This window comes from Physeter macrocephalus, chromosome 16 (genome assembly GCF_002837175.3).
Source record: "Physeter macrocephalus isolate SW-GA chromosome 16, ASM283717v5, whole genome shotgun sequence".
NCBI lineage: Eukaryota > Metazoa > Chordata > Mammalia > Artiodactyla > Physeteridae > Physeter > Physeter macrocephalus.
In genome coordinates this window covers 12,387,377-12,399,614 of record NC_041229.1, presented here as the reverse complement: position 1 = coordinate 12,399,614, position 12,238 = coordinate 12,387,377, and the positions used below count along the sequence as shown (strand labels likewise).

At 35.3% G+C, this 12,238-nt stretch overlaps 1 protein-coding gene across 3 annotated transcripts in view; it reads left to right on the top strand.

The window, feature by feature from the left end:
- ARHGEF12 (Rho guanine nucleotide exchange factor 12) overlaps positions 1 to 12,238 on the top strand; it is a 150,039-nt gene that overhangs the window by 91,003 nt on the left and 46,798 nt on the right. For all 3 annotated transcript variants that reach the window (XM_007121708.4, XM_007121707.4, XM_007121706.4), the window contains 5 exons: positions 1,516 to 1,694; positions 3,378 to 3,455; positions 3,647 to 3,766; positions 5,300 to 5,440; positions 10,412 to 10,486. In XM_007121708.4, the coding sequence (XP_007121770.1) occupies positions 1,516 to 1,694; positions 3,378 to 3,455; positions 3,647 to 3,766; positions 5,300 to 5,440; positions 10,412 to 10,486 (593 nt within the window). The remainder of the gene's footprint in view (positions 1 to 1,515; positions 1,695 to 3,377; positions 3,456 to 3,646; positions 3,767 to 5,299; positions 5,441 to 10,411; positions 10,487 to 12,238) is intronic.

Below are 12,238 nucleotides of genomic sequence, written 5' to 3'. Positions count from 1 at the left end.
CGAACCCGGTTCCCCTGCATCGGCAGGCGGACGCGCAACCACTGCGCCACCAGGGAAGCCCGTCTTTAGTACATTTTAAAAAGCAATGGCATGATCAGAATTAGATCCTCATACTAGAATAAATTTGATTACTTATTTAATAAGATTGTGATTTATGAATTTTTGTGTACTACATAAATATGATGGTTTATGATAATAAATATATTCCTGGTAACTAACTGTTTCAGAGTATAAAAAGATTATTTCTTTAGCTTTTTAGGTTATATATTTTACTTGTTCCAATATCAATTTTACTTAAAAAATTAAATCCTAAGACTGTAGCAGTAGATTACTTATCCAATAACAAGAGCCTAGCTAAAAACTTAAAATAAGCATAAAACACTCGGAGTATCGAAAACAGATATAAATTTGAAATGCCTAAACCCTGTGTGCTATACTTGTAGTAGAGCTCCCTCATGTCCTACTCTTCAATGCATATTCTAGACATAATAAAAGTGATTTCAAATCAAACCAGTTTAAAAACATCTAAAGAAGGGAAGGGAAGAACGAGGAAGCTATGAGAACCAAGCACATGGATAAGTCAGTAAGATATATTAGATGACTTTGTGACAGAGAGAAATATGATTGAAAAACTTTAAAAAGTGTATGTGCTTAAAATCTCCCCAATATCACAGCATTTGTGATCATTAAGTATAAAAAAAATTTTTAGAACCCCAAACACTGTGAAATAATTACCAGCGAGTTTCATGGGAGGATTAAATTGGGAGAAAAAGTATGAAATACAATTTAAAGTTCTACTGAAAAGTCTAAGAGAAAGATTTTGTCATTAAAGGTCAGTTATCTAGAAAAGTTTTTTATTTGGAAAGCATTATTTCTTCTTGATTCTAGGTAACTCACGAATGTCTGTTTTAGAGTCTCTCTGGTTATGGGTAATTTTGCTTTCCATAGTTTTTTCCCTGTAAAATGCCTAGTGAATTTGTCTTCTCCAAATTTTTAAAATTAATACTCACTACTTATTTGTTGTGGGTTTTTTTTCTGGTTTTTGTCAGATATTTTTTGTCACACTCATTTTTTAAAGTTAATTTAAAATTGCATCATTACAGAAAATTAGTTAAACCTTGTCTAATTAGTATCATCTTAATATGGTGATTTTTAAAATTTGCATTTGAGAAATTGATTGAACATAGCCATTAGTAGATACTTGATAATAACTCATTCTTCTCTAAATTAAAAAAAAATTACTGGGGTTATAAATCTTACTTGCTCTTAAGTAATATCTGACCTTATGAGTAGGTAATTTGCTATCTGAAAACTGCATTGTTCTTTTAGAATTTTAGGGGAGTCATAAAAGAGAAATGACAAATAGGATTCTTTTTCTGTGGAGAAATGATTAGCAGATGATGACATTTTCTCATATAACTGGATCTTTTAGAACTATCAAAGATTAAGTAGTAAAAATTTTTTGACAATGTTATTTTCCCTTCCCTCCCCTTTCTTCCATCTGCCCACCCCAAGCGGGTTCCTATGTAGCTCTCACTGTTCAGGGACGCCCACCTGGGTCGCCCCAGTTTCCACTTGCTGATTCTGAAGTAGAGCCATCAGTCGTTGGACATATGTCTCCCATCATGACATCCCCTCATTCACCTGGAGCATCTGGGAATATGGAGAGAATTACTAGTCCTGTGCTCATGGGGGTAAGAGTGGGAAAACGTCTTTGTAAATGCTCAGTTGTATAATAATGCCTTTGCTTTATGTTGAGTTTCAAAGTGTTGAGTTGATAAACAAATTTAAGTTTAAGATTTTAGAAAATAACTTGCTGATAAAAATAATTACCTAATAATTTGGAATGATTACAGGGTATTGGGATAGCAGATTTAATTCAACAAATATTTAACACCTACCATATACAAAACAGGGTGCCACCCACAAAAATGTAATTAAGATATCCTATGTTCAAGGTCCTTTGTTATCTTAGAATATATACTCTAAGAGGACAGGGGTTTTTTTGTTTATTTTATTTATTGTTGTGTCCCCAGAGCCTGAAATATTGCTTGGCATATAGTACTAAGTACTTAATAAACCTTTGTTGTTTGAGATTGAATCAAGAGTATACAAGTAATTTTACTATAAAGGCAGCTGTAGACATTATGAAAAGGAAAATATTAAGTTCTATGAGATTTCAAAGGAGGGAGAAAGCACATCCAGTTGTGATAAGGAACGACTTTATGGAAAGCTATTATTTGAATTGAGGCTTGAAAAACAGGTAACATTCTAATGGTGGCAGTGGGGAAGAAGGCAACCCAGGTAGAGGAAGTAGGATTAACAGAGGTAAAGAGCCAAGAAAGCATCAAGTATTTTGGGGAAATAGCCAGGACTCTTGTTTGGCTGGTGCCCGTTAAAGATTTATGAAGTAGGAGATGAGCTAGAAAAAAGTAAGACTATTTATTTTGAAAAGTCACAACTACGAGGCTAATTTACATGTAACTGAATGGGCAGTAAGAATATATTACAAATTTTTTGAGGAAGAGAGTGATGTGATTATAACAGGATTTTAGGAAGACTTATTTGATAAAATATTATAGGGTTGTAAAACACGGAGAAATGACAGGAGATGAATTAGGGATCTGTCTTAATACTTCAGGTAGGAAATACTGGGAATTTGAACCATGCACGGGGGTCGATAGTAAAAATCCAAAGGAGGGAAAGTGTAAGATATTATTCTTTTTTTCTTTCTTTTTTTAAAAAAAATTATTTATTTATTTTTGTCTGCATTGGGTGTTTGTTGCTGTGCTTGGGCTTCCTCTAGTTGCGGCGAGTGGGGACTGCCCTTTGTTGCGGTGTGCAGGCTTCTCATTGTGGTGGCTTCTCATCGCAGAGCACGGGCTCTAGGCGCGCAGGTTTCAGTAGTTGTAGCATGCGGGCTCAGTAGTTGTGGCTCACGGGCTGGATAGCGCAGGCTCAGCAGTTGTGGCACATGGGCTTAGTTGCTCCGTGGCATATGGGATCTTCGTGGACCAGGGCTCGAACCCGTGTCCCCTGCATTGGCAGGCGGATACTTAACCACTGCACCACCAGGGAAGCCCAAGATATTAGTCTTATACTTAAGGCAGCTTCATTTCTTCAACTAATATCAATATTTAATGGTTTTTGAACCTAGTTTAGCAAAAGTGAAAAAGAAGAGTTGACATTTCCCTGTAATCTTTTATCTTAAAGTGTCATGTCTAAAAGTTTGTCTTCATAACCACCAGAAATAAAATCCTGATAGGTATTGAAAATTGGAGCTGAGACGTAACATTGTATGACTTATTTTCGATACTTAGCTTCACTTTCCTTGTATTGGTTCTTGTTTTTTTGTTTGTTTTCTTATCTTTTTCTAGGAGGAAAACAATGTGGTTCATAACCAGAAAGTAGAAATTCTGAGAAAAATGTTACAGAAAGAACAGGAACGGCTACAGGTACTAAGTTAGAAATGGGGCTGTTTTATAGGCCAGTAAAAACGTGAGTGGGCATAGTTGAGTTGATATTTATTATAATCATAATTAAGCACTATTGTAATCAACGCCATCAGCTATTTTATTAAGAATAGACTTAAAAGATTTTCTTGACATAAGTAATTAATTCTTGAAATATTTGTATTACTTTTCAGTTATTGCAGGAAGATTACAGCCGAACACCTGCCCAAAGATTGCTAAAAGAGATCCAAGAGGCCAAGAAACACATTCCTCAACTGCAAGAGCAGTTATCCAAAGCCACAGGCTCTGCTCAGGTAGCATCACTATTAAAAGTGCTACCCACCCTTTTGCAGGAGAATTTTCTTCTGGGAATGTGTCAGAGTGTTGCAGTTGCCTTTTTTAAAAGTTATTTTTTCTAGCATAGGCCAACAGGATGTCCTGTGTTGGATGTTACAGAAATAATGATTAAGTAAAAGAAATGTGGGCTCCTGATTGTTTGCTTGCTTATGATATCATGCTTCTTTGTTCCACAGTAATTTTAGAAAGAATTGAGTGTTTTTGCTTTGATATCACAAATTACAAAAATATATTTAGATACATATATTTACATTTTTGAGATTTATTCTGCCATTGTAAAACAGAACAGCAGTTATGTTTTTAAGTAGGGACGTATGATTTTTCTTATTTAATCTGCACAACACCCTTTGAGATTAGATGTTACTGTTGTTTCCCCCCATTTTTCATAAACACTTAGAGAAACTCAGAGAAATTAAATAACTTATCTGAGGTCATGTAGCTCAAACGTGATGGAACTGGTATTTAAACCCAGTCTGATGAATTCAAAGCACATTCATATTAATAACTATTTTTATTCTAATTTTAAAATAGATTTCAATAGATTTGCTATATAGATATGTTTTGAAGATGGTAGTCTCACTAGAAAAATAGCTTAGCATTTATACATCAACTAGATTTATATTCTATAATATTTAGATTGGGGATATGGAGAAATGAGTAAAAGCTGCTTATTTGTTATTCTTCATGAGTTAGGTCTGTAGGTTCACAGAACTAAAAGGATTCTTTGAAATCATCTATCCTAATCTCATTTTAAAGTTAAAAAAAATCATGCAATGGTTGAGAAAACTAGGGCCTCAATTGGTTAAATGACTCAAACAAGGTCACGCGTTTTTAAGGCCTCCTGACTTCCTGGTTCAGTGTACTTTTCATTACACATTTTTGTTGTTGTTGTTACTTTTAGTCCCATTAGCTATATGAAGTTTTGAGTATTCTGCCTCAGTAATATCGACAGTTTATGTTGTGGTTATTACTGAGCAAAGACAACAATCTTACTCTGTTTGAACAGTAAAACTGTTGTTCCTGATTTAAAAGCTTATAATAATTTACCGTATAGCATTGTGTCCCAGAATTGGCAATTTATTAAAATTCTAAAGTGTTGGAAGGCAGTTAACCACAAGTTATCGTGTCATAATCTTTACTAAAAGGCAGGGAATATAAATTATATAAGTTAAACCGTTTTATCTTTTTGCTTTATTTGAAGTTTGAGATTTTATTTTTACTGAAATACCACCTTCCCTGTCTTTAAGGTCATGCCATTTGAGAACCCCAGAATTAGTAGTCATTTACGCTTTTGACTTTTAGAGCTTTAAGCATTCTTGATTACATCAAGCTGGGTGAATTTAAACAGTCTCCATTGAGGTTGCAGTGCAACTCTGTTTCTTTATACAGTCCATAATGAAAAGGTTTTTTGTTGTTCGTTTGTTTTTAATGTGTGTGTGTGTGTGTGTGTGTGTGTGTGTGTGTGTGTGTGTGTGCTTGATCTGTTTTAGGATGGAGCTGCAGTTACATCCTCCAAGCCATTAGGCGATGGGCTAGCAGTCAGTGAAATAGAAGCAGATCCTGGTGATGGACTAGGCAGAATTGACTATGGCAGTGGAGATGCTTCTCGGCCCGGTAGTGACAGTGCAGATGTAAGTGTTCTACACCTTTATCTTCTTGTATTTTTCTCTACAGCCTCTTTCTCGATTTGATTGTAAGTTTTGTGAGCTACAGGTGTTTTCTTATTACTTACTTTTTATTGCCACCATCTTTAATATAGCAATTTGATGAACAGAAATTCTGGATACTGTTGTGTATGAGCTTTTAATTCCAGACTTCGCTTTTTCCCTTGGACACCATTGCCAAATGTTTCTTTTGAGGAGATGGAATTTCCCAGCAGGCGTCTTGTTTGTGGGTAGAGAAGTTAATAATGCCAGTGCTTTCTTACTGAACCGAAAGGCCAACTGTTGATATCTTTAAGAGCATGTTAATATTCCATTTGTGGTCAGAGTGACTCAGTGTTGAATCATGGGGCACTTTGCCATTACAAAGAGGAAAAGCCTTAGTCCTCTTAGATAGACTTTAGTTAATAGCCCATGTTTAGTAATGCTTTCTTGATTAACCCAGAAATTACCAGATGTACATGGATTTTTGTTAACAAGATGATCAGAAAGTATTTTAAGCTGAATATGATGTAGCACCATAGTTATATGAATACTTAAAAGCTAAGTTCAGTGTTACTTACTCAGCAATACTTTGTAAGTAGTGTGCAGTAATAGGAATAACGAATTAAAAATAGATCACCCTCTTTAAAAGTGATGAGGAAAGTAATCTAAATCAGTTTTTTTTTTTTTCCATTGTGGGTCATAAAATCAATTTAGTGGGTTGGGGCCAGCATTTTAAAAAAATAATAGGATAGGAAGAGTACTTTTCATGTAGAAGAGCTAAGTGTTGCTATTTTTGACTTTTGTTGTACACACACATATATACACACGTGTGTATATGTACACATGTATCAGTGTGTGTGTATGCATGTGTGCGCATGCTGGTTAGCAGTGTGAAATTTCTCTTATTGGAGGTTGTAAAAAAAAAAAAATGAAAGCTACTGGTCTAAGCCATCATTTAGGGTATCTTTTGAGGCTTAATGCTCAGTGACTCAGTTCCTCATGCAAGGAAAATTTGAGGATTTTTTTTATTTTTTGAAAGATGTTGATAGGAATCTTATGATTGGATAGGCTGTCTTAATGAAAGATTTCAATTTTGACTCAAGAAAACAATTATAGTAGCTTACATTTATTGGGCATATATACCATAAGCTGTAATATGTGTTATACATTTTTTATCTTAGTTAATTCTCAGAACAGCCTTATGAAGTAGTAGTATTGTTATCACAGCTTAACAAAAGAAATAACTGAGGCCAAAGTGAGTTAACTAACTTGCCAGACTTACCCAGCTAATAAGTGATCTGCCTCTACCTAGTTCCAAAATACCAGTACTCAGAGGCTCCAAGGTATGCAAATGCATAACATTTGGGGAGAGCAGTGAAAATTTTACAGGTATACTAGGATTATAGATGAAATGGCTGGAATTGATCTTAGAAACAAAGCCTTGAGTCCAAGTTATAACTTGTTCTAGCAGTACTGCTTTTGGGAATCCTCACATTTTTCCTTTTTGATTTAGTGCTGGTTCTCCTCTCTGTTTTCATGGCTTGTCTCTACCATTAGATGGAAAGTTTGTTGAGAGCCAAGCACCCATCATATTTGACTTTATGTCTACAAAGACTGACAGATTGTAAGAATTCAGAACAAGTGATACAAATGAAAATTTTGAATTTTATCTTGTATTTAGAGAAATGTTAACGATAAAATCTGTGGCTTAGAAATATAATTTTATGAAATACAGAGTGAATTGGCAAGTGTAGAAACGCATTCCAGTGAATTAAGACTCTTTGACACATGATTGGTGTTTAATCGGTATTTGAACAACAGAATGAATGAGTAAAGAGTTTGGGCTTTATCATGCATGCAGAAGAGAGGCACAGTCAGAAACATGTCAGTGTGGAAAATGAATTGGAGTAAAGAGATAGGGAGATCAGCAAGAAAAGAAGACTGCTTGATTTAAGAGGAACTTAACAAATGCGTGTTAAATGGCTGATAAATTGTCACCATTTATTGAATACCTACTTTGTGACAGCGGTTGTACCTAACGCTTTACAGATATTCTTTTTAACTTCCATTGTAATCTTAAGGAAGCAATATCACCATTTTATAGATGAGGAAATTGAGGCCAAATAAGTGGATGCTGTGGAAATCCAGGTGAGAGATGATATGGTGCAGACTAGGATGTTTGCTGAACACCTAACAAACTCGTGTAATTCCTACAGGTGTCTTTTTGAAGCTAGAGATGTGCTGCTTTTAGCTTACGGATTTCCATGTTGTTTCAGTTGTACTGTATTAAGATTGTAGGAACCGATCAATGCTTTTAATTTTTTTTTTCAATTTTCTGCTCCTTTTTTATAAAATAATCTCTTCGTGGTGTTTGTGATACCATTATCATTGTAAAATTCCCCGCTTTTGATCCTCAGAGAAGGCTTTAAAGAATACCCACATTTCTGGTTCTCACAAGAGAAGCAACCTGATCACAAATCATCATCTAAAGCTTAGACCCTCTGCCTCTCTGATTTTCATTTTGCACCTAACTTTTTAAAAATTATTTTCAAAAATTTCAAACCTATTCAAAAATAGACTAAGATAATGATTCCCCCTCACGTACCTAATCATCCAGCTCAGCAGTCATCAACAAGTGCTCAAACTTGTTTTGTCTATATTCCTTCATTCCTCATACCCTCCAAATGCTGGATTATTTTAAAGTAAATCTAAGACATTATTTCATTACTATGCATCTTTAAGAGAAAAGAGGAAAAAGAAATGATAGCCATAATACCATTATCAGATCTTAATTAATATTTTCTTAATATGCAATTTGATTACCCCCATAGTCTTATAATGATCTTTTTTTCAGTGGGTTTATTTGAATCAGGATCCAGTCAGCATCTTCAGCCTTTGGTTGATTAAGTCTCTTAAGTTATAATAGTTCCCTCCTCTTATTTTTTTTTTGCTATTTTGTTGTTGTTGTTGTTAAACTGGGTCACATGTCCAGTAAAACAACCCACATTCTAATTGTATTTTCATGGTGTTGTTTAGCATGTTCCTTGAGTATATATTTGCTGAAAATTGGTAGTAAAATCTAGAGTCTCGAACAGATTAACGTTTGAGAGTTGTTGTTTGGCAAGGACAGTTCATGGGTGGTACTGTGTATATCTTATTATATCACATCAGGAGGAGAATGTCTGGTTGTCTTTTTGTGATTGTTAAGTTTGTATAAGGTGTTCAGATGATGTCAGCATGATTCCTTCATTATAAATTTCTCCATTAAGCTTTTATCTAATGTTTTTACCTGCCATTGATAGCAAGATGCCTGCATCCATTATTTAATTAGAGGTTTCAAAATGATAATATAATATTGTCATTCATTCTGTATTTATTAGATGGAATTATTTTATAAAGAAGAATTTTCCCTTACGAGTTTTAAGGTGCCCTAAAATATAGCTTATATATAAACATTTGATTATTTTCCTTTACGTATGTGGTTTCAGAAGAGTTGATGCCCTAACATACTCCAAAGGTCACTAATGTGGGATTTGTGCCCACATGTGTGCACATGTGTGTACCTGTGTAATATTTTGAATTTATAGATTTTTAACATATTTGCTTATTGCATTTCAGTCCATTGCAGTCATTATTCTTTTTGATACTTACTAAATTGTCCCTTTTTTTGGGCTGGTGGTAGTCCCCTCAATTTGTCTTCTATGTTCTTTTGACATGACTCCCCAGTAACATAGCTTTCTTTCATTTTGGTGTGACAAAATTATTCTCGCTTTATCTTTTATAGCTCTTGACCCAGAGTCATCCATTTCTCCCAGATGGGGCTTATATTTGAAACTACTGTTTTCTCTATCTTGTGGTATCTAGGCATATGTATAGGTAGCATATATCTTCCGTATAGGCATTCACACAAAAATCTCTTGTATCTCATTTTCAGCTGCTCTGCAGAATGGCTCCCATTGCTTGGGGTGTTCTTCATCCCCCCAAAATTGAAGTTCTGTGTATCATATAGTTTGTATTTTACATTAGGTCATGCCAAACATACCATGTAAAGTTTATAAAAATCCATAAATCAGTTTACATGAGGTAGTAACAAAAATAGAAGCTTATTTTCATTCATATAAATAGGCCAAAATGCTTTTAACTTGGTTAGAAAGAATAGTTTGGGGCAGAGAGGTTTAGAGGAAATGGATAAAGATACAGTTTGATTTTGACATAAAGAATTTTTTTTTTTTTTTTTTTTGTTGGGTCTTCGTTGCTGCGCACGGGTTTTCTCTAGTTGTGGCAAGTGTGGGCTCCTCTTCATTGTGGTGCACGGGCTTCTCATTTCAGTGGCTTCTCTTGTTGCAGAGCACGGGCTTTTTTTTGCTACGTTGGGTCTTCGTTGCTGCGCACGGGTTTTCTCTAGTTGTGGCAAGTGTGGGCTCCTCTTCATTGTGGTGCACGGGCTTCTCATTTCAGTGGCTTCTCTTGTTGCAGAGCACGGGCTCTAGGCATGCGGTCTTCAGTAGTTGTGGCTCGCGGGCTCACTAGTTGTGGCAAACGGGCTTAGTTGCTCCGTGGCCTGTGGGATCTTCCCAGACCAGGACTCGAACCTGTGTCCCCTGCATTGGCAGGCGGATTCTTAACCACTGTGCCACCAGGGAAGCCCTGACATAATGAATTTGTGATATATAATATATCTGGTTAGAGTTATTTGATAGAAATTAACCCTCAGGCCTAAAGATGAAATAAAACTATTCTATATTGTTTTATCAACATAAAACTAAAAAGCTAAGAGAATAAGTGACTTGCCAAAGTCAGGTAAAAAGTAGCAGAGCCAAGTATTATATGAAAGACATTCAGTAGTTTCAAACACAAATATGAAATTCCGAACATTATTCTTTCACACAGTTTTTCTTTATCTCCTTTGGTGAGCCTATCGAAATGAAATGAATGTCTTTTTTTTTTTCTCATTAGAGTCCCAAGAGTGGCCTGAAAGAGAGGATTTATCTAGAGGAAAACCCAGACAAAAGTGAAGTAATTCAGGACGCTGTGAGTATGAACTCCATGAAATGATAGTGTTTTCTTTAGCTTTCCTTATACTTAAGTGACAGACATATCTGATTGTGTGTGTGTGTGTGTGTGTGTGTGTGTGTGTGTGATATTTTGGAGCACAAGCTTAAACTTATTAAAGGAACTTAATAAAGATTTGATAAATGGAGAGCTACTCCATAGTTAGTAATATTAGGTGGTTAAATTTTTTTTATAGTAAAGTGCACATATCATAAAATATACTATTTTGACCTTTTTAAAGTTCATTGGCATTGTTACATTCACATCATTGTGCAGCCATCACCACATCTATCTCTAGAACTTTTTCATCTTTCCCAACTGAAACTTGGTGTCCACTAAACACTAACTCCCCATTATCCTCTCCGTTTAGCTCCTGGCAACCATCATTCTGCTTTCTGTCTCTTTGAATTTGACTAGGAACCACATATAAGTAGAATCATACAATATGTGTCCTTTTGTGACCAGCTTATTTCACTAAGCATAACGTCTTCAGTGTTCATCAATGATTTAGCATGTATCAGAATTTCCTTCCTTTTTAAGGCTGAATAATAATCCATTTTGTGTATATACCACATTTTGTTTATCCATTCATTCATCAGTGAACACTTGGGTTGTTTCCACCTTTTGGCTGTTATGAATAATGTTACTCTGAACATGGATGTACAAATAAATATCTGTTCAAGTTCTTCCTTTCAGTTCTTTTGGGTATATACTCAGAAATGGAATTGCTAGATCTTGCATATTCTTAATTGAATACTTTTAGCATTCTGAGTTTATTTTTTAATTAGGACTTGTATAAAGTTTTATAGTAAAAGATTTAACAGCATATTGTGATTCATCTATTATTAGCAACATAAGGACTGTTGAAAAATCAGAAGCATCACATCAAAATAAACAAAGACAAAATAAAAAGTCTCACTGATACTCTAAACAAATTTCTGTTGCTTCACCTGAATTTTTAAAAAATTTATTAAAGGCTTGTGGTTTAAAAAACGAGTAAAAAAGGCGGAATCAAGTTCAGGAAATGCAAATACATAGAGTTGCAACACACTTAAGGAAGAAAAACTACAGCTCTGTATTATTCACTTAATGTATAACTTGTTGGTCCATGTATATAGTTTCAGCTGTAACTACTGTGCAGATAACTCCCAAATCACTATAGCCTCACTCTCTTTGCTCAAATCCAGATCGTACAGCATTCAACTGCTGTCATATTTAAGCCAAACTCATTTTTTTCATATTTGTTCCAAATTTTCTATTTCTCTTAATACTGTGTGGTCTCTGATTTCAGTGTTGGTGGTAATCAAATATCCCATATTTTTTGCACTATACAGTAATGTTCCACCACTACCTTTTTCACGTGAAATCCAAATTTGTAAGTGAATTGACACATAGATGAGCTGTTGCACGGGAGTGAGATCTGCTGACCTACAATTTATTTTTACAGTCTTGTTGTCCTTGTTTCTGTAGCAGTGTTTGTGTGATTACTTGAACATTTTATTGCATTATGGCAGTGGTTTTCTACTAGGAGTGATTTTGTCCCTTGGGAGACATTTGGCGATGTCTGGAAACTTTTTTTTTTTTTTTTTTGCGGTAGGCGGGCCTCTCACCGTTGTGGCCTCTCCCATTGCGGAGCACAGGCTCCGAACGCGCAGGCTCAGCGGCCGTGGCTCACGGGCCCAGCCGCTCCGCGGCACGTGGGATCCTCCCGGACCGGGGCACGAACCCGCG